Source organism: Phyllostomus hastatus, unplaced genomic scaffold (genome assembly GCF_019186645.2).
Source record: "Phyllostomus hastatus isolate PE091 unplaced genomic scaffold, TTU_PhHast_1.1 phas_contig_152, whole genome shotgun sequence".
NCBI classification, from domain to species: Eukaryota; Metazoa; Chordata; class Mammalia; order Chiroptera; family Phyllostomidae; genus Phyllostomus; species Phyllostomus hastatus.
This window is the reverse complement of record NW_025333622.1, coordinates 16,424,521-16,447,385: the sequence shown is the minus strand read 5'-3', so window position 1 is coordinate 16,447,385 and position 22,865 is coordinate 16,424,521. Positions and strand designations below refer to the sequence as shown.

The window sequence follows — 22,865 nt, the reverse complement described above, 5'->3', positions numbered from 1 at the left end:
CACATGGAGGGTTAGCAACAGGGGAGTGGGAGGAGGAGAGAGGGGGGAAAGGTATGGAGAATAAGTAGCATAGATGGTAGGTAGAAAATAGACAGGGGAGGGCAAGAATAGTATGGGAAATGTAGAAGCTAAAGAACTTATGACACATGGACATGAACTAAAGGCGGGGAATGTGAGTGGGAGAGGGTGTGCAGGGTAGAGGGGAATGAAGGGGAGAAATGGGACAACTGTAAAATATATTTTTAAAAAGACTACCAGGAATGATCCTATACTGGGGCAGAATGAGCTAGCGCTACAGCGAAGGACCTCCTGACACCAAAATGCCCTCCCTGGAGATGTGAGAAAGGTATAAAGAGGAGGCAGTAGCTTCATTCCCCTCCCAATTGGGCTAAAGGCCAGATTTTCTCAGAGACATGGGAAAGGCCAGGGGAATAGCAGCCAGGATGCAAACATCTTGGGGATCAGGGGCCAGGGCTCTCTGCAAGTGTAGGAGTGTAGGATGAAAGAGCAGAGTAGGCTCCGTCCTGAGCTGTGTTCCTCAGGACACCTGCTGGCCAGTGGGGTCACGGTGTCTCCCCTGAGTTTGGCTGCCACGTGCAATCAAGGGCAGGACTGGGAAATAGCATTCATCCAGCTCTGTCCCTGGGTCCGGAGCAGCAGTGTCCATTCCAGCTTGAGGGGTGAGAGGTAAACGTGGAGGCCAAACTCTGCCCATCTGGACCACCTCTGAGCTGGAATGGCCCCTGTGCATGAGCTCTGGATGCCCCACCTTCCTGCTTACCTCTTGGAGCTGAGCTTCCACGATGCCTCCTGTACTCGGATGGCAGGAGACAGGGGCGGGCCGTGGCCCTCCACAGTGCTGACCTCGCTGGGGTAGCCAGTGGGGCGGGGAAAGCGGCCCAGAGCTGTGTTGTTGGCATTGTTGATGTTGGCATTGGAGCCAGTGGAGGAGTAGCTGCTGGGGGTGAAGGTGGAGTCTACCAGCTTTTCGTGGGACGGCGATTCAGTGTCACCAGGACTGTTACTCGTCTTGTTGATGTGCAGCGGGCGCTGGGTGGTGAAGGTCTGGGGGAAGGCGCTTCGGCCATCACTTTGGTAGTAGCTGACGTGGTTACCGAACAGGCCTCCGGCTCTCTGTAGGCAAGAAGGGAGGGGTGGGTGCAGGAGAGCACCCCTCAGCAACCTCTCCTGCTCAGGCAGGGCACAGAGAGTCATCTGCCCTCCAGAGAGCACAGCCACACTGGAAGCACGTGGCATTCTTCACCTACGTGGCCTGGCAGCTGGAGAGGCAGGGCCCCAGACAGTCCCCTCTGAAGGGGCTGGGGGAATGGTGAGGACAGGACACCCTGTGGGAACCAGTTATGGGGGAAGCTGCTGTCCTGGAAGTTTCCACTGAACCTCCTGAAGACCAGGGTTGAGTTTCTAGGACAAGTCTAGGGTAGCAGTCCTTCCCTGCTGCAGCTGCTGGGTCTGGCAGCTGTGAGGTGCTGTGAGGTCTGAGGGGAGGGAGAAGGGGCCAGAAGATTCCAACAAGATTTTTAAAAATGGAAATCCAGCTGGCGCAGTGGGCTAGAAACTGTGTTAGTCAAAAAGTTTTGGAAACAAAGACGGATTTTCTACCTCAATTATACAGTATTACGGCCTCCTTTCCCCTAGAAGGTTCTCAAAGATTTCAAATCTAGAACTAGCGTTTATTCCTAACATTCTTTCTTGGTCCTGGGTAAGTGGGCAAGTCAAATTTGCAAGGTCAGTCTGCGGGGTCTCAGCGGGGTAGTGTTAACCTGCCGCTGTGTCCCTAAGGCCATTCGGTCATGAACATTTCACAGTGACGGGAATGAGGATGGTGATGACAGGACTGCTGCAGGCAGGACGGGTTCATCTTCACCCCCTGTGTTTGCACAGCCGAAGAGCCCTGGCATGGGGGCTGGGCAGGCAGGGGTGAGTGGGCCCTGGTGCAGTTATGGTGGGTAGCTTCTCCCGTGCTAGAGAAGAATGTTTGGCTAAATACCTTCGGAATCAGGCAGGTGCTACCAATGAATGGAGAGATTCTAGCTGTGTTTAGTTCTCACTGTAACACTGGTGGTCAGCTTCCATGTCCAGGAAAGGAGAGGGGAGGCTGGGGGAGACTTCTGTGACCTGGGGAACACATGTTCTATCTCGAGAAGACAATTGCTACTTGGTCTCAGCCCCCCTGCTGCCATGTGGGAGCATAGTCTGACATTGTCAGACCTTCTGATGTTCTCAAGAGAAGCCAGGAGTCTAGGTCTTTATGTGAATGTGCCAGATTTTCAAATGTTGGCAAACAAAATAGGCCTGCAGATTAGATGTGGCCCAAGGGCCAGCACTTTGCAGTTTCTAATGTAGGTTTCTCCTTGGAAATATTTCCATTAGGAAAATGGGCTTTCTAAACCCTCACCAGCCCATGATGATCTCTGAGCTGCCATGTCCTGGAGGCCCTGGTCTGAGGAGTCTGGCTGGGACAAAGTGGAGGGATAGGAAATGGTGGAGTGGGAAGAGCTTGGAATCTGCCACAGAACTCAAGCCTTTCTCCCTGGGTTTCCTGGCAGAACAGCAGCCCACCCTCCTGCTTCAAAGGGAACTTTATCAAGGTCAAGAGTGCTGTGTGGCTCCACCTACCCTGAAGATGTCATCCTCGGAGGCAGCAGACACAGCCTCCTTCATGGCCTTGTCCAGCTCCTCCTCAGCTGTCAGGTCCCCTGAGATGGCCCTGCGGATCTCAGGCCCGATGTCGTGCAGCGTGCGCAAGCCCGCCTGGAACCAGAGGCACCTGTGAGGGCCTGGCGCTCCCTCACCCAGCGGTCGACTCCCTGTGTGCACCACGCCTCGGGCTTGCAGAAGGCCTGTCTGCGCATGCTAACCACGGATGTGATCCAGGACCTCTGTGTCTACTCAGAGAGGGAGAATCCACCCCTTGACCCAAGAAAGGTGGAGGCATGGAGGAAGGGGCCTTCAGCTGAGCTCCAGAGAGCTGGACACCATGGAGTGGGCTGGACCACGGAGGCCAGTGTGTGCAGAAAGAAGGGAGGAGGGAGAGGACAGTGTCCTCTCTTCTCACACATCTATCTTTGGAAGGCAGCTGGCCTCCAATACACTGGGGAGAGGCTTGGGCCTTGGCCAGAGGTCAGAGGAAGGTGAGCAGGCCTTTCCTCGGCTTGTGTCCCCCTGGCCCCTCACCTGCAGGGACAAAGCATTCCTCTGGGAGGGCTTGCCCACGAGGCCTTGCTCTTTGCGTTTCTTGAATTTCCGGAAGTACTCTTGGATCAGGAAAGTCGCATAGAACTTGCCGACCGTGACTTCGTCATCTGAGACATTTGAAGAGAGGATAGGGGATTGGAGGCGAACAAGGGAAATTCAGTTAGGCTTTATTAATTTGTCTTCAGCATCCTAACTTTTATATTTTTAAATTTATTTTTTGGAACAGATAGTACATTCACATGGTTCAAAAAGAAAAAAAAAACATAAAAAGTTATATAGTGAAAAGTCTCTCTCCCCCTGCTCCCTTCTGCCATGTTACTACCTCCTAATTGATAATCTTTTTGATTAGTTTTTCATTTTTCCAGAGATTCTTTATGTCAATGCTTTCTGTAAATAAGCAAGTATATTCTTTAATCCCCCTTTTATAACAGAAAAAGTAGCCTATTGTCAAAATGATTTCCCACCTTGCTTTTTTTTAACTGACATTACTAACAAGTTCTTATTTGATTCTAAAGCTTCAGATACCATCATAAATCAACCAGTCTGCTAAGTATAAATATAATTTTGCTTAAAGATAAGCAGAAGGTTTGGTAGAAGAAGCACCTTTTTCCTGTGCAAATTTGGGTTTTTCTTTCAACCAAACAGATTGGGTTTTCTCACATGTGGCTTGGCTGGGTTCCTGTTGGGCTGGCCCCAAGTTACCCAGGGCATCCTCAGTCCCTGTCTTGAGAATGAGCCATGTGGTTGGTGAGCCAGTAGGTCTCTAACAGGATTATTGCATGCCTTACAAGGAGCCCCTTTGCTCCACCTCTTAGTTCTCTGTGAAGGAAGGGCAATGGGCTAGGAGACAGCTGGTTGGGTCAGATCTAGGGGCTTGTGATGATTCTCTTGCTTCTAGTTATCTCTAAGGAATGCCCAAATCCACAGCAGTGATGGCCTTCCACTGGCAAGGGCCTCATTCTCATGTGGGAGGAAAACCCCCTGAGCTCTTGCTCAGAGCAGCCAGGGAGGAACTGTACCAGGAAATTGTGTTCTGGCATCCCTCAGACGCAGGTTCAAATCCTGAATCTGCTAGGTACTCACCACATAGCCTTAGGCCAGCTACTTAGTTTCTAAGACTTCAATTTTTTGAGCAAACTTCATGGAAACATTATAAGGAGCAAAAAAAATAATGTGTGTAAGATAGTCACCTCTGTGACTCCACTTAATCCAAGTCCTGCTTTCTGTCTGGGAAGCGGTTCTCAGCAAGGGTGGTGTCACCTTTTAAAAAGCATTTTGGAAATGTCTGGGACTTTTTTAGATGTCACAGTGACTTAGGGGTGCTGCTGGTATTAAGTGGCAGAAGCGTGTTCTGCATAGCAAATAACAGATTTGCACTCTGCATGCTTCCCACGTGTTAGCCAGGACAGCCCTGTGTGGGAACAACCTGCTTGTAACTGTCTGAGCTGAGAACCTAGCTTCATTTCATATGTGAATACAAAACATTTTTTGCATCGTTTTAATATATCCAGAATATATTAAAGAATATATATATCCAGAATATATATAAAGAATATATATTAATATATTCAGGAAGATAGCCGCTGTGTAAATTGATAGAAGACTTTGTTTTGTTTCAGTGGGACCGAGAGGCCTCAGCTTGGAGAGTCGCACCCCTGACGTCAATGCTCCCTGTGCTGTGGGGTTGACCACCGGCTCTGACCACCTGCCGAGGCCTGCACGGGTCCTCTGTGTGTGCATGTATGTAGGATATGTGTGTGTGCACATGTGTGCAGTTATTTAAATCCCCTTAGCCCTTACTTCAAAGTGTCAATGATATTCAACAGTCTTTCTTCCTTTAAACACACTTATTTGTCATAAACGGGCACACACAAGGAGTTCTTCAGTTAATTTTAACTTCTGGACTAGTCGTGCCTGAGCATGTGTATGCTGAATAACATTTGATTTTAATACAGTTTGTATGAGTTAAAGCATTATATTAATACTTTGGAAATTATATGCAACAGAAGGTTAGTTACCTGTGACTTTCATTCAGAACAGCAGCAGGGGCATCAGACCCCATTTGTTATGGAAAGGAGCTGTGGGTACACTGGGGTGGGGGGCAACCCTGCTCTGGGAAGGACACAGCACGTTTCTACGAGGAGGGGCTCTCAGGGGCCTGCCATCACTGGAGCTCTCAGCCCAGTGGTTTATGGGGGGATGTTTACTTGTGATTTTCCTGAAGTTCTGCCTCTCCTCTCAGCATCAAGGGGCCTTGACCAGTTTCATCTGGGAGTTGCAGGACCAGACCAGATTTCCAGCCTGACAGCCCATCTCTGAGTTTGCAAAGGGTATGGATGGCACCCTCGTCCCTTCTCGCTGTGAGGCCTTCCAGGCTGACAGGCATGGTCTGGGAAAGGGGACCTCCTGCAAGCCCTGTAACTCCAGAACAGGTAGGTGGTGAGCGTGTGTGAATCGGAAAGCTCTTACCTCCAGCGGGGGGCACCACTTGGTCCAGCAGCTTCATGCTTGTCCGCTTCCAGATCTTCTTGATGATGGCCCGCAATTCCTCATTGGCTTGTTCCAGGTTCCCTGAGGGGAGGGAGGTGGGCGTGAGGCTGACATGATCACCGGCCCCTTGAAGGGCTCCCCATGGGGTGTGCCCCCGACACGGTCCTAATCCCTTGTTTCGTTCTCTTTCTCCCCTGTCTTCTTACTGTCTGCCCCCATCCTCCTCTTTCCCTCCCACATCCTGTCCAATGCCATTCTTTCTCAAACCGGCCAATGGCATCTCTTCACCCCACACACTGCTTTTCCCAAGCTGATAAGACTGCTGGTGCAGGATGGAGCTCAACAGCCATTGGCCAGGAGAGCACAGGGGCTCTACATAGACAGCATTTCTTATAGCCTGTGGTTGCCAGGGAAACTCAGGTGATAGGGAAGGAGAGCAGTCTCCCCCAGTGTCAAAGCCCTTTGCTGAGTCTCCTGTGGGGAGGATATGGCATGACCTCAGTGTGGAAACAGAAATCAGAAGACACTGGGTTCTCTTGGTCCACTTTCTCCACTGGCAAAACAGGTGTAGTTAGGTGCCTACCCACTGCAGCCTCTGGGCTATGGGCCTTATTACTGTATGAGAAGAAAGCTGAGACCTGCAGCTACAAAACAGGATGGGGTAGCAGGATTCTGAGATGCCCCCCAAACTCCCTCTCACCATCACCAATGCATACATACCCTGTACAACCCCTGGGGCTGTGAATATAATGGATTTTACCATGATTAGGTTATACTGTATGGCATATATGACCTCAAAGTAGGGAGGTTGTCTAGGTGAACCTGACCTAATCACATGAGCTCTTTGAAAGTTCTTGGGTACAAACTTCCAGTTATAAAATATATAAGTCCTGGGAATATAATGTACAGCTTGGGGACCATAGTTAATACTGTATCACATATTTGAAGGTTGCTAAGAGAGTAGATGTTAAAAGTTATCATCACAAGAAAAAATTTGTAACCACGTATGGTGACAGATGGTAACCTGACTTATCGTGGTGATCATTTCACAATATATACAAATATCAAATCATTATGTTGCACACCTGGAACTAATATAATGCTATATGTCAATTGTACCTCAATTAAAAAAAAACAACAAGACAAACAAACAAAATGAAAAAGTAATGTGTGAAGAGGGCCAAAAGGTAAAAGCAGACAGTTCTCTCTGGCTGGGAGCAGGAGGGAGAGAGAGTGGTATGGGCCTGGGAGAAGGCACACACCGTGTTGTGACCCAACGGGGACAGGCAGCCTCCAGGGCTCAGGGCCCTGGGCAGGGCCAGCAGACGATGGCCGGACATGAGTCCTGCCAATGACCTGAATGTGCTGGATGAGGATTCTTGCCCAGAGCCTCTGTAACAGGACACATCCTGATCGATAGTTTGGTTTTGGCCTATAAGACCCTGAGCAGAGAACTCAGCTACCCCATGGCTCCACTCCTGACCTACAAAACTGGGAGCTGATAACTGGGTGTTGTTTTAAGCCAAAAAATTGGTGGTAATTGGTTATACAGCAATAGGAAACCAATACAGGCAGACCTCGAAGATATTGCAAGTCCTATTTCAGACCCCCTTCATAAAAGCAAATATTGCAATTAAGCCAGTCACATGATTTTTTGGTTTTCCAGTGCATATACACATTATGCTTACACTACACTGTGGTCTATGAATTGTGCAATAGCACGATAGCTATAAAAATGTAAATATCTTAATTGAAAAATACTTTATAGCCAAAAATTGCTAACCACCATTGAGCCTTCAGCGAGTCCTAATCTTTTTGTTGGTGAAGGGTCTTGCCTCAGCATTGGTGAAAACCTGGTACGGATCTGCAAGCACAATGACTCGAGGACTGCCTGTGCCAGACTGCTTGCTGCTGTTACACAGGGAGGCGGTGGGTCCCGAGCTCCGATGTGGGACTGCCTGACTGCAGTCACTCTGTGGCCATGCCAGAGAGGCTTCCCTGGAAGGAAGCCCAGTGGGAGCAGGCAGAGCTGGCAGTGGAGGGAGTGTGACTGACTCCTGAGTCCCCTGTGTGACTGTCAGATCCAAGCGGGACCTGAAGCCAGAGGGCAGTCCTTGGCATTCTAGTTATGCAGGGAGTCCTTCATGGTTACATTCCCTTATTGGTGAAGGTAGTTAGTGCTTTCTGACATATGCGGTGAAGGAGTCAAAATTAATGCAACGCTCAAATACACTCATCTTCTGTAGTGGGTTCAATAGTGCCCCTTCTAAATCCATGTCCACATGGAACCTTGGCATATGACCTTAGTTGGAAACAGTCTTTGCAGATGCAATCAGCTAAGGTGAGCTCTACTTGGTTGGGCCCTAATCCAATATGACTGGTGTCCTGATTCGATGAGGAGGAGACACACAGGGAAGAAAGCCATGAGAAGACAGCAGCGGCTGGAGGGGTGCAGCCACCAGGAGCTGGGATCGAGGCACGGAACAGATTCCCTCTCAGAGCCTCTGGAAGGGGCCTCTGGCTGATGCCTTGATTTTGAACTCTAGCCACCTGAACTCTAAGAGAAAAAAATTCTGTCGTTTAAGCATCCAGTTTGTGATAGTTTGTTATGGCAGACTCAGGCAACAAATACATCTTCCAAAAGAATCTTCCATATTTTTTTCAAGCCTCAATTTATTCTCACAGTGATCCACATAATTGTGTAACTTCACCAACAGTCATTTCACCTCATCTAAGTACAGTACTTACCTTCCTGCTGCATCCCAAAGGTGTGTGTGGCACAGGACTGGTGCTCTGAAGTGGCTGTCATTTTCTGTCCACTTCCTTTCATGCTCAAAATTGAAGGGTAAGGACTGGTGACCACTTCATCCTCACAGATTTAGATGCTTCCCCTCATTTCTTTCTGGTTGCTTGTAGGAACCCCCCTGTATCTTCTAGACTTAGCAATGAATACTTGGCGGCGGGGCTGGGGGGTGCGGGGCTTGTTGCTAATAAAGGTTTGCCCCTGAGCTGGCACTATGGACCCTTTGGCAGCTATTCCTTTTCTTTTTTCCTGAATTTTAATTTATTACGGTAAGAACACATAACACAAGCTCTACCTGCCTGACAGAATTTTAAGCATGCAATACAGAGTCATGACCTGTAGGGGCAGTGTTGTGTGGTAGATCCATGTCTTTGTGTTTACAGTCTTCTTTAATTCTTGATTATAGTTCCCATGTGGCTGGCTTCTCCTCTTGTCCCAGAGTGCTCACTTCCTGGAGACGGGATATGTGCACCAGCTACTTCACCCAGCTCCTTGCATGCCCTCGGTAGTTGGTATCCTTTAGCTGGGCTTGGTTTGAGCTTACATCCTGTCTTCAATAGTAAGGACCTGGCTTCCTCCATGAATGAAAATGTACTACCTTGATTTACATCAAGCTGTAAGTATTGCAGGATATTCCCCCTAGTAGTCATCAAATTTTAACTCCTTGGAAAAGAAAATCCTTTCTCCTGGATGTAATTGCGATAGTCATTGTAAACAATTTGGAAAGTAATAAAAGTAAAGGAAGGAGGCAAAAGTCCCTGCTCATTCTACTACTCAGTGATAATGCCAACAAATTTCCTTCCAATTTTTCCTTGTTATACACGCAGTAGATTAAATGTGTGTTCAGTCCTTCCAGGGTGAGAAATAGGCCTATTTACACCTACTTCAGATTGTGCTATCGCTCTGGCTACTGAGAGGGTATTCTGTAGCCTTTGTTTCTTTTTAGTTTAGCAGCAGAACTTAAACTATTTTTAATGTTTTTTTAAAAATGAGCTCATGATTTTGACATGTATCTTGCTTGTTTGTTCTTGTTTTCTTTCATTTCAGATGTTTCTCTTACTTTCTGGAAGGCTTCAGCTGAGAGAAGGCACCTCTCTGGGCTGTTTACTGAATTGAGTTCCCACATATCACTTCATCACCTTCCTTACTTTACAAACGAAGAAACTTAAGTAGAGAGAGAGTAAATGACGTCACACATGTTATCAGATTCAGGTCTCCCATCTCCCTGCCCAGCAGTCTGGCTATTGTGCGAAAGGACAACACCATGACTGGCAGCCTGAGACTCCAAGACTGAAGCATTAGGAAGGACAGAAGACATATTGCTTATCTGTTCTGTGTTTTCTCTGATTTCAATACAAGAGGTTTTCAAACTTTAGTTCCTGTATGAATCTTTTTTTAACCTTCCATGTGATCTCCATTTCTTTTTTTAAATATATTTTATTGATTACACTAAATTACAGTTGTCCCATTACAGTTGTCCCACTTTACCCCTTCACTCCCCTCCCCCCGCCCACCCCCTCCCACCCACATTCCCCCCTTTAGTTCATGTCCATGTGTCATAAGTTCTTTAGCTTCTACATTTCCCACACCATTCCTGCCCTCCCCTTGTCTATTTTCTACCTATTGTCTATGCTACTTATTCTCTTATCTTCTCCCCCTCTCTCCTCCTCCCACTTCCCTGTTGCTAACCCTCCATGTGATCTCCATTTCTGTGGTTCCGCTCCTGTTCTCTTTGTTTGCTTAGTTTGCTTTTGTTTTAGGTGTGGTTGTTACTAACTGTGAGTTTGATGTCTTTTTTTACTGTTCATATTTTTTATTTTCTTTTTCTTAGATAAGTCCCTCTAACATTTCTTATAAGAGCTTGGTGATGATGAACTCCTTTAACTTGAACTCATCTGGGAAGCACTTTATTTGCCCTTCCATTCTAAATGAAAGCTTTGCTGGATAGAGCAATCTTGGATGTAGGTCCTTGCCTTTCATGACTTGGAATACTTCTTTCCAGCCCCTTCTTGCCTGCAAGGTCTCTTTTGAGAAATCAGCTGACAGTCTGATGGGAACTCCTTTGTAGGTGACTGTCCCCTTATCTCTTGCTGCTTTTAGGATTCTCTCCTTCATTTTCACCTTGGCTAATGTAATTATGATGTGCCTTGGTGTGTTCCTCCTTGGGTCCAACCTCTTTGGGACTTTCTGAGCTTCCTGGACTTCCTGGAAGTCTATTTCCCTTGCCATATTGGGGAAGTTCTCCTTTGCTATTTGTTCAAATAACTTTTCCACTTGTTGTGTTTCCTCTTCCCCTTCTGGTACCCCTATAATTCCGATATTGGAATGTTTAAAGATGTCCTGGAGGTCCCTAAGCCTCTCCTCATTTTTTTGAATTCTTGTTTCTTCATTCTTTTCTGTTTGGTTGTTCCTTTCCTCCTTCTGGTACCTTCCATTGATTTGAAACCCAGTTTTCTTTCCATCACTACTGGTTCTGTGTGCATTTTCTTCATTTCACTTATTGTAGTCTGCATTTGTTCATCTAATTTATAACCAAAGTCCACCAATTCTGTGAGCATCCTGATCACCAGTGCTTTGAACTGTGCATCTGATAGGTTGTCTGTTTCTCGGTTGCTTAAAAAAGTGGCTCTGGGGCTTTTAACTCTGTTTGACCCATCTTTTTAATTTAATTTTATTTTTTCTTTTGGTCTGGTCACACCTGTTACGTATGAGGGGCGGAGCCTTTAGGTATTCACCAGGGTGGGGCACCTCAGTAGCTGGGTTGTGACATTGTATGTGGGGGCGGGGTTGAGAGTGAACAATGGCGCCTGCTCTGCTCTCACCAGGACTCCAGTCCCCCTTGCCGCTTCCCACAAGCAAACTGGGCCCCTCTGGTGCTGGCTCCCGGGCAGGTGGGCTTGTGCACTCTCTCGGACTCTGTGGGTTTCTCCAAGGAGCCTCCTGTGAGGCTGAGAGAATCTCCCAGCCTCAACTTCCACAGGTGTTTTCAATTGGTGCCTTCAGGCTTTGTTTCCCGGCGCTGGATCCCTGGGTTGCTCGGTCTGTGTCGCGCTGCTCGTTTTTGCTTAGTTTGTCTGTGAGCTAGTTCCTGTATGAATCTTAACGTGGCTAGTTGAAAGGGCAGATCCCTGAGCCCTGCTCTGAGACTCAGGTTTAGAGATCTGGGCTGGTGCTTGGAACTCAGTATTTTAAAAAACTCTAATAGGTGAATTTGAGGTAGGTGGTCTTTTGATCACACTCTGCAAAACACTTTTATAGGCTAGCAGTTCTTGGAGAGCAAGTGCATCTTCTTTGGCACATTTCATATAGCCTTTTCCACAGAGTGGTTCAGAGATGCTTATCAATTATACCAACAGCCTGTTATTGCCGCCAAAGCTGCTGCAGCCTACTGGGTGCCTATGAGCAAACTAGAAGAAGGTGCCCCTCCAGACAGCCACAGGCCAGAGGGAACATGGCTGCCTAGGAGAGCACAGGTGCGACCTCCACCCCTACCTGTTGCTGGCAGAGCCCTTGTGCCATGACATGTGATGACTTCAACCACAGTCTCCATTCGCCACCATGACCCCTTCCCCACACAGGTCTTTTTAATTTAAAAGGAGTGTTGAGCATTTAACAGGCCCACTTGCCGACAAAATTACAATGAGGTGGGCTTGGTGTTGCTTTGGCCAACATTCATTTGTTTCTGCTTTTTGAACTATACCCTGTGACTTCAAGATGGAAAGCTAGAGTTCAGAATAAATAAACTAGAAGGAAACAGATCATTAAAGAAGCAAGGAAGACACAACCAGGCTTCTGCATCCCTGAGGTGCAGGTCACCGCTGGACCACAGCTCTGTGCAGGCAGGAGACCCTGCAACATCGCACAGGCTGCTGACTGCCTTTCTGGCTGGTGTGCTACATCTTCTGAATGGGTGATTCTTACCTTCTGTTTTGATTCTCAGTGCTGTCCGGACCAGGGCAAATAAGGTGGCATTGAACATGACTGTCCCATCACTGTTCAGAGGCATGTTCATGGAGACCAGACGCTAGAGGGGGAGGGGAGGCAAAGCTGGTGATTACAGCAAATGGTTCCAAAGGACCCACAGAAACAGCACAGCAGGAGGATGCTGGGAGGGAGCCTCTAAACTCGTGGGCATGTGCCCAGACTGGGGTGGCGGTATCTAAGCATTAATCACTGAAATGTATTCAGAACCTATGCTGGGGGGTCTTGGCTCTGCCAAAAGTACTCTTGTCCTGCTGCACAGAGGGAGGGAGGAATGGAGTTTGTCCCTAGTAGACCCTTGCTTCCACCCTCTTCCCGTTCAGACGCTGCTCACACACGTGGCTGTGCTCTGTGTGGCAACAAAGGACAGCTGTGTGCAGGCATATGTGGGCACCCACCTGCCAACCTACATCCTTTTAAAGCCCTGATCAGAGAGAAAATAATGGAAGATGCTCTCAGGAGATGCATATTTCTCCTGTATATTAAAAAATCTTCCTCTATACCAAGCTGGATCGGCAGCCTGCTGTCACTGGATAAGACTGGATGGCCCTCTGTCAATTCCTTCCCACCCCCAAGGTTGCTGCCATTGTGCTGTGCCCAGGGGCAGGGCCCTTAGCACACACAGGGTCACTGCGAGAAAGAGCACCATAAGATTCACCCTGGCACCTGTCAAGATGTGGTTAAGGGTACTATTCTTTAGGTCACATGGTGTCCTCCTATTAATCACAGTGCCCAAAAGGGTTGTAATTCCTCTGAGTGACTGGATCTTCTTGATTCTCACGGATAGTGCGATCTTAGAGTGGTCCCCAGAAAGCATAAAGCTCAGCCAACACCCATGCAGGCCCCTGTGAGGCCCCGAGGGACACACTGTGGCCCCACGCAGGCTGCGCTCCCCCTGCTGTTGTTTTCCAACCTGCTTTCCCTGGCATTTAATTTGTGCTCTTCTTTCCCCTCATACTTTCTATGCCCTTGGAAATCTTCTAAAATCTTTTGTTTTTTTTTGTATGAAGTGGAGGTACAAGTAAGGAAAAATGGAGTAAAACAGAGCATAAACAGAAGGTCCTATATTCCTTCATTTCTCCATTTTCCTTGAGTGGATTATCCACAGAGCTGAATTTTTCTGTTTGTGTTTCTTCCTCTGCATAGATCTCTGACATCACTTCACACAACCCCCTTTTTGACTTGTCACTATTCTGGCATGGAACGCAGAATGATGATAGTGAGAATTAAAGAAAGGGGACGAGAGTGGAAATGAGACTCCAGCAGAGTGCTGGGCTACATGGTAGGGATTACGTGAGGCAAGAGAGGGCACACAATTTCAGGGGGCACTCCCTCTCAGGGTCAGGCAAGACCCCGTGGGCACAAGTTGGGTCTAGCAGAACCTGGGATGTCTGTCTTTAACATCATCGTGTTACTTAGAGATCTGATGAACATGATGGACTCTATCCCTGGTGCAATTTATGAGTGTTTCAGTGATTTCATACACAATTGTAGGGCTTCATGTGTCCCTGAAACTGATGCGTGGACTCTAATGGCCCTGTGATCCCAGGAAATCACCATAACCTACCTGTCCTAAACAGGAAGTTTCCCAGGTTGCCTGGGGCACAGCCTGATGGGACAGCAAAGTCTGCTCAGAACAAGGTCCTTTACTCTGGACTGGGCACATAGCACGCTGCAACATAGGGCATTCACTCTGTTTTTCCTTTATCAGGTCTGAGAACTTATTGCTTGAAGGAACCTTAGAATACATTCTGGCTCAAGCTCATTTCCTTAGGCACATATAATATTGTCTTCACGCCCTTAAAGGATCAATGGCCTGACCACAGTAACAAGACAAATAGGCATCTCGCCTCCCATAGTTTTTTCTTTCTCCCACGAACACAGGTTGTCTCTTACTTTGCAAGCCACACGGTGAGGGCACAGCTTCCCAAAACCCAGTGGGGGCTGAATCCGCCGAAGCAGGGTCACCACATCCAGGTGTTTGATACGACCCCTGGAAGAGGAAGGAGGGGAGGGGGAAGTCAGTCAGGGGCGCAGTGCTGGTCAGCAGCCCAGGACTTGTGGACCTGAGAGGTGGTGGGGCCCACCTCCAGGAAGAGCTCTCCGAAGTGTAGCCCTATTGGTCAAACTCAGTGCAGAGCTGCAGAATCACACAGTGAAACTCCAAACCAACAAATACATGTTTAGATTTTAATGAGCCATTTTCAAGTAGTTTATGTTCAGTTCAAGGTGGAAAGGATTTTGGAAGTATAATGAAATTCTCAACATGTACTTGCTACTTCAATCAACTAACAGCCTGACCAAAAGACACAATAGTTATTGTCAGCAAAAGGTGATTGATTGAGGAGGGTTTCCTTGGACCAGAGGCAGGAATGGAGTTGAGATGTTCCTGGCCCTAAACATCCTAACTTGAGTACCTACCAGTTATTAGTAATACTGGGATCTTATATCCTTCCATTCAACTGAAAATAGCAGGTATGTTCCTGACCTAGCCAAAGGTGCCTGGCTTCTTATTGCTGGCCCTTGACCCTTGGCCCTGGGGTGTGGTACAATTCAGTGTTTCCAGTGGATCCACCCAGGCTAACTAACCTATCTTGACCCTGTCCATACCATACCATAGGTATGGTTGTGCAATCCTCTCCTTCGGCTTTGGGATTAGAATTTCCCTCTGGGAACTTACTTGGCTTCCGGGTCATACTCTGCCCAGATTCTTTTAAATTCGTCCAGATGGTGGGGACCAAGGATTGACCAGTCCCTTGTCAGGTAGTCAAAGTTGTCCATGATGACAGCTACAAAGAGGTTGATGATCTGCAGAAAACAGAGAGTATGATGCGTCACCTAAGAGGGCCTTCCTGCACACTTGCCACTTGAATCCACTTTGCCAGCAGTGCCCCGTGTGGCAGGAGCCAACATTTCCAAGGATCAGCCACATGCCACCATTTAAAACACCAACCCCTGGAACTTGGGCTTCTTGGCTATGGACATCACACAGCTCCCCTTCAAGTTGTGTGGGGTGAACCCACACGTGGCTGGACAGCTTCCCTCAAACCAGGCTGCCAAGGACAGAGGGCAATGTTATCCACTCTCATTGCCCAGCAAAGTGCCAAAAAGTCTTTGTTGCCTCTAGGCCTCCATGGATATCTCCTGTGTCCTCTGGGACAATGCCACCATGACAATAAGCCAAGAATGGACAAGAGACATGCTGGGTGAAGTCACTCTGGCTCAGGCTTTCTGCCCCTATCTCAGTGTGGTTGGACACTTCTACTAAGTCAGTCTTTCCAAGCCAACTCCTCGGCAGGGTTCACCTTGACCCCGGGCTGCAGAGCTGGTGAGCTCAGGCTGCCCTGAGCTTCATGCTCATTCCCTGTCACTGTTTAGTGCCACCCTGGCTTACCAGGAAGGCACAGAGCATGTAGAAGCTGATGAAGTAGAAGACGGCGAAGCTGCTGCCACAGGGTGTCTCCCCTTCCGTGCTGTTGCTGGGCTCAGACTCTGGGGCACACTTCTTCCCTGGCATGCAGGCCAGCATGATGTCCTGCCACGCCTCCCCAGTGGCGCACCTGGAGCAGAGAGGTGACAGAGCCCAACACCATGTAGCCAGGTACACACCTGTGGGTCCTTCCCTGACCCTCTGCCCTTGCTGTCTTCCCCATGGGGAACTGCTAAATTGAACCTGGAGTTGGTCATTCCCTGAATGCTCTGATACGTTCACTAAATATGGAAATACATAGCATTGTTTCAAATGTTTTACAACTTTATACAGATGGCAACAACAGTATCTTTTCTGCAAGCTTACTCTTTTTTCCAATCCATGTTAAGTTTCTGAGATTTAGCCATTTAGATATGTTTTAGCTATAGTTCATTCATTTTAATATGTTATAGGAGTATACTTCATACATATACCATCTAAAAAACCCACCCTCCTGCCAATGTTTTTCTTATTTTTTATTTTTGGCTAATAGCAATAATACTGCAGTAAACACATAGGCCCATGCCTAGGACATCCATGTAGCAGTGGAATTGCCAGTTAATAGGTGTGTCCTCATCTTTACTAGGTGTTGCTGGTTGAGTTTATCCAGGTGTTGGTCCAGTCTGTACTCCTGTCAACAATGACAAAGAAATGCCATTGCTCTATAAACTTATCAACTCTCATTTTTCAGCCTTAGTGAGGTATAATTGACAACTACAGCTGGAAGATACGTTAAGTGCACATTGTGCCAATCTGATCTACAGATGCATTGTGAAAGGATTCCTCCCACTGAGTTAATTAACACACCCATCACCTCGTGTATTTATCTATTTTGTGTGTGTGAGAACACTTAAGTTCCAACTCAGAAAATTTCAATTAGATGACACAGTGTTATCACTGAAGTCACCATGTTTTACATTATGTCTTCAGACCCTACTCATTTTACAGCTGCAGGTCTGTGCTCTTTCATCAACTTTTCCCTATTCTCCCATCCCCACACTCCCTATTTCTATGAGTTTAGATACTAGTGAATTTTTTTAAATGTTGCTGATATGATGGGTATAAAATATTTAATTGCTTTTTAATTTGGTTTAAAATTGTTAATGGGTTGAGATTTTTATTTCATCTTCTGTTGAACTGCATGTTCATTTCCTTGCCTGCTTGTCTCATGGGTTATTTGTCTTGTTTGTTTGTAGGATTCTTTCTATACTTTTCATATTAATCCTTTTTCACCTATATGCATCACAAGACCTTATTCCAGTCTGTGGATTGTCTTTAACTTTATTTATGGTATGTTTTGATGGATCTAAGTTTTAAATTTCAGTGTGATCAAATTTATATTTTGTCCTCTGTGTTTATTTCTTTTAACTTATAATAATTTTATAAAGTCTTCCTTTAGGTTTTTTTGTTTTGTTTAAAATATTTTTCTTTATTCTGGGTCATAAAAATATTCCCCAATATGTTCTAAAAGTTCTAAAATTTTGTTTTTAATTTTAATAATAACCCATTAACCTGGACTATATTTTTGTGCTCCAGATGAGGTGGAGATATGCTTTCTCTTCTTCTGTATAGATAACCAATTTTCTTAATACAATTTATTGAATTGTCCATCTTCACCTACTGATTTAAAACATTTCTTCTGACACAAATTATATTTCCATACATGTGTGAGTCTCATAACACAGGTTTGTTTGTCTCTCCTGGTACCAGTGGCCCACAGTGTCTCAGTCATGATAACTTTATAGTTAAATCTTGCTCTCCCACAGGGAATGGCTCCTTCCAGCTTGTTGTTCTTGCAAACTGTTTTGGCTCATCATTTTCCTTTTCTGTTCCATGGATACAGTAGAATCAACTTTGTCATGTTCATGAATAATCCTGTTGAGTATTTTACTGAAGTTGCATTAAAATATAGGTTAACTTGGAGAATTTGACATCTTTGTGATATTAAGTCCCCTGGCCATGAACATGGTACTTCTCTCCATTTATTTAGCCCAATTTCATGTCCTTTAATAAAATTTTATGATTTACCCATGTATATCTTTTGTTAGGACATTTCTAGGTGTCTTGTTTAGAATAAAGTATTCTATTATAAATGGTACATTAAAAAGTTATATTTTCTGTTTGCAGCTAATGTAGAGGAAACACAATTGCCTTTAGAGAAGATTCACTGAATTCTCATATTAGTTCTATGGTTTCTTTTGTATAGTCTCCACAGGCAGTCAATTTTTGAAAAATGTTTTATTTTCTCTCTCTCTTTCATATATATTTACATTGTATTTTTTCATTACCATTTAGCCCCCTTCACTCCCTCCTTTGCCCCCTACAATCACCACACTGTTGTCCACGTCTGTGAGTCCTTTTTCCTTTTAGCTTCATCCCTCTATCCCGTCATCTCTTCCCCCACTTAGCCATCACCCTGCTCTCTATCTATGAGTCTGTCTCTATTTTGCTTGTTAGTTCACTTTGTTCATTAGATCAACATATGAGTGATATCATATGGTATTTATCTTTCTCTGGCTAGTTTATTTCACTTAGCATAATGTTCTCCAGGTCCATCCATGCTGTTGCAAGGGGTAAAATTTCCTTCTTTTATATTTAAAGAAGTAGTATTCCATTGTATAAATGTCCCATAGTTGTATCCACTCATCTACTGATGGACACTTGGGCTGCTTCCATAACTTGACGATTGTAAATAATGCTGTACTGAACATAGAGGTGCTTATGTTTTTTTGAATTAGTGTTTTAGGTTCCTTTGGATATATTTCCAGAAGTGGGATCACTGGGCAGTTCCATTTTTAATTTTTTGAAGTATCTCTATATTGCTTTCCACAATGGCTGTACAAATTTGCATTCCTACCAGCAATGCAAAAGGGTTCCCCCTTTTCCACATCCTCACCAGCACTTGCTATTTGTTGATTTATTGATAATAGCCATTCTGACAGGTGTCAGGTGATATCTCATTGTGGTTTTAATTTGCATTTCTGTGATGCTCAGTGACATGGAGCATCTTTTCAAATGTGTATTGGCCATCTGTATATCCCTTTTGGAGAAGTGTCTTCTGAATGGTCCTCTGGCCATTTTTTTAATTGGATTGTTTGTTTTTTTTTGGTGTTGAGTTTTAAAACTTCTTTATAAATTTTGTATATTAACCCCATATCAGATGTATTGGCAAATATGTTTTCTCATTCTGTGGGGTGTCTTTTTATTTAGTTGATGTTTTCCTTTGCTGTGCAAAAACTTTTTAGTTTGATGTAGTTCTTTTTGTTTATTTTTTTCTTTTGTTTACCTTGCCTGAGGAGATACGGCAGATAAAATATTGCTAAGAGCAATGTCCAAGATTTTACTGGCTATATTTTCTCCTAGAATTTTTATGGTTTGCTGTCTAATATTTAAGTCTTTAATCCATTTTGAATTTATTCTTATGTGTGGCATGTGTGTCTGGTCTACTTTCATTTTCTTCATGTATCTGTCAAATTTTCCAACACCATTTATCAAATAAACTATCTTTAGCCCATTGTATGTCCTTGCTTCAAAATCTGTGGGACACAGGGAAAGGAATCCTAGGAGGGAAATTCAGAGCATTACAGGTCTATCTCAAGAAATAAGAAAAAGCTCAAAAAAACAATCTGACTTTAGACTTAAAGGAACTTGAAAAAGGACAATAAACAAAGCCTAAAGTGAGTAGAAGAAAGGAAATAATAAAGATCAGAGAGAAATAAATGAAAGAGTCTAAAAATATGATAAAAAGAGCAATGATTCCAAGAGCTGGTTCTTTGAAAAAATAAACAAGATTGACAAACTTTTAACCAGACTCATCAGGCAAAAAAGAGAGAGGGCCAAATAAATATAATCATAAATGAAAAAGGAGAAATAATATCTGACACCAAAGAAACACAAAGGATTGTAAGAAAATATTATGCCAACAAATTGGACAATGTGGATAAAACAGATAAATTCCTATAAACATACAATCTTCCAAAACTAAATCAGGAAGAATCAGAGAATCTGAATAGACAGATTGTACCTAGTGAAACTGAAGCAGTAATGAAACAAAACAAAACAAAACAAAACAGAAAAAAACAAAACAAAACCTCCCAACAAAAGCTCTGAACTAGATGGCTTCACAGGTGAATTTAACCACACTGAGAATTCTGAGAAGCACTAACACCTCTCCTTCTCAAACTATTTTAAAAATTTAGGAGGAGAATAGGCTCGTTTTACAAGGCCAACATTATCCTAATACCAAAACCAGATAAAGACACTACAAAAAAGAGAAAATTATTGGCTAATAGCCCTGATGAACATAGATGCTAAAAGCCTCAACAAAATATTAGTAAACTGAATACTGCAATGCATCAAAATGATCAAACACAATGATTAAGTGGGATTTATTCAGAGAATGCAAGGTTGGTAGAACATTCGCAATCAATAAATGTGATTCACCACATAAACAAAATGAAGAATAAAAACCACATGATCATATCAATAGGTTCAGAAAAAGCTTGTGATAAAATTTGGTGCCTATATATGATAAACACTCTCAGCAAAATGGGAATAGAGGAAACATACCATATTTGCCACGTATAACGTTCACTTATGTTTTTGGCCCAAACTTTCAGAAAAAATTTTTTCATTTAAATTTTTTAATTCAATTTTTTATTTATATTTAGAAACAAAACTGATGATCATATTCCAGGGTATTATTTTACACACAGATATTGTTATTGCTTTCTAGAGTTATACTTTTTAATGCATAAACATAAATAAAATAATTAAAAACATTTATATAGATACGGAATTAGTAGTACTCATGTAAAATGAGCATCCTTATTTTTCTCTAAAAAATTTGGGCAAAAAAGTGTGCATTATATGAAGCATAATGTGGGTACCTAAACATAATAAAGGCCATACATGACAAATACACTGCCAGCATCATACTCAACAGGTAAAAATTACATGCTTTCCCCTTAAGATCAGGAACAAGACAGGCATGTCTACTTTCCCCTCTCTTATTCAACATAAGAACAATTATGTAATTATTTGCAGATGACATGATATTGTACATACAGAACCCCAGAGATTCCACCAAGAAACTAGTTGAACTGATAAATGAATTCAACAAAGTAGCAGGATACAAAATTAAAATCCAGAAATCAGTTTGCATTTTTAAATGCCAATAACAAACAGGAAGGGAAATTAAGAAAACAATCCTATTCACAATTGCTTCAAAAATAATAAAATACCTAGGAATAAACTTAACCACGATGTCAAAGACCCGTACTTGAAAATTATGACTCTGAAGAAAGAAATTGAAGAAGATACAAATAAGTGAAAGCATATACCATATTCATGTTTCCTTTTTTATTGTGGTAAAATGCACACAACAAAATTTACCATCTTAGCCATTTTTAAGTGTAGGGCTACTGATATTAAATATATTCACCTTGTTGTACAGCCAGTCACCACCACCCATTCCCATAACTCTTTTCATCTTGTAAAACTAAAACTATGCCTGTTGTACAATAACTCAACTCCCCCAGGCTCTGACAGCCACCATTGTATTTCCTGTCTTTACAATTTTGACTAAGTACCTCATTTAAGTGGAATCATCATGGGTCTTTTTGTGATTGGCTTGTTTTACATTAGCATAATGACCTCAAGATTCATCCATGCTGTAACATACTGCAGAATTTTCTTCCTTTTTAAAGGCTGAATAACGTTCTAGTGTATGTATATATCACAAGTGCCCATTGGCCTATAGACACTTGGGTTGCTTCCACATTTTAGCTCTGATGAGTAATGCTGTTATGAACATGGGTGTACAGATATCTTTTTGAGACCCTGCTTTCAATTCTTTTGGGTATATTCCCAGAATGGAAATTGCTGGATCATATGGTCATTGTTTTTAATTTTTTGAGGAACTACCATACTGTCCTTCACAGTGGTTGTACCATTTTATATTCCTACCAACAGCACCCATGGTTTCCAGTTTCTCCACATCCTCGCCAACACTTTTTTTATAGTAGCCATCCTAATGAATGTGAGGTATCTCATTGCAGTTTTGATTTGCATTTCCATTGTGATTAATGATATTGAGCATCTCCTAATGTGCTCATTGGTTATTCATGTATCTTCTTTGGAGAAATGTCTATTCAAGACCATTTTAAATGGGTTTATTGTTTTGTTGTTGAGTTTGGCAATCAGTATTTTTGGATTTTAATTTTGTTTCTCTTTCTCCAATTCATACCATTTGATTCATTTTTCTCATCTTATTGCATTGGTTAAAACTTACATTATAATATTGACTAAAAAGTGATAGCATATGATCTTGTTTATTATATTTACTAATTAGTTATAAGTTGTTATGGACTAAATGTGTAGCTCCAGAATTCATATGTTGAAGCCCTAAACCTCAATGTGCTAGCATTTGCAAGTGGGACCTTAGAAAGTAATTAGCTTTAGGTCAGGTCATAAGCTGAGATCAGTGTCTTTACAAGAAGAGGGAGATTTGAGTTCTCTCTCTCTCTCCCATCATGTGAGGTCACAATGATAAGGTGGCTGTCTACAGGTCAGCAAAAGGGTTTTAACCAGGAACTGAAAGAACCAGGACCCTGATCTTGAACTTCCATCCTCCAAGCATTAGAAAGCATTGTGAGAAAGAAATGTTTGTTGCTTAAGGCACCCAGTCTATGGTATTTTGTTACAACAGGTTGACCAAACTAACCATTATCAGTACAGAAAAGTGATTGTATTCTTTTATTAATCTTCCACCTTACCAACCCTATTAATTGTCATAAAGTCTTTTGAGTTGATTTGCTTGAATTTTCTACTTGGATTAGTCCACTGTTTGCAAACAATGACAATTATGTCTACAGATTTTCATATTTTACTTCTTGCCTTTTCTTC

General features: G+C 43.9%; 1 protein-coding gene across 1 annotated transcript in view; it reads right to left on the bottom strand.

The window, feature by feature from the left end:
* Positions 1-22,865, bottom strand: part of CACNA1C (calcium voltage-gated channel subunit alpha1 C) — a 627,765-nt gene that overhangs the window by 18,814 nt on the left and 586,086 nt on the right. The window contains exons 37-44 of the mRNA XM_045830427.1: positions 15,885-16,050; positions 15,171-15,298; positions 14,387-14,483; positions 12,431-12,533; positions 5,686-5,787; positions 3,196-3,323; positions 2,638-2,772; positions 782-1,134 (exon numbers count right to left, since the gene is read on the bottom strand). Coding sequence (XP_045686383.1) covers positions 782-1,134; positions 2,638-2,772; positions 3,196-3,323; positions 5,686-5,787; positions 12,431-12,533; positions 14,387-14,483; positions 15,171-15,298; positions 15,885-16,050 — 1,212 coding nt within the window. The remainder of the gene's footprint in view (positions 1-781; positions 1,135-2,637; positions 2,773-3,195; positions 3,324-5,685; positions 5,788-12,430; positions 12,534-14,386; positions 14,484-15,170; positions 15,299-15,884; positions 16,051-22,865) is intronic.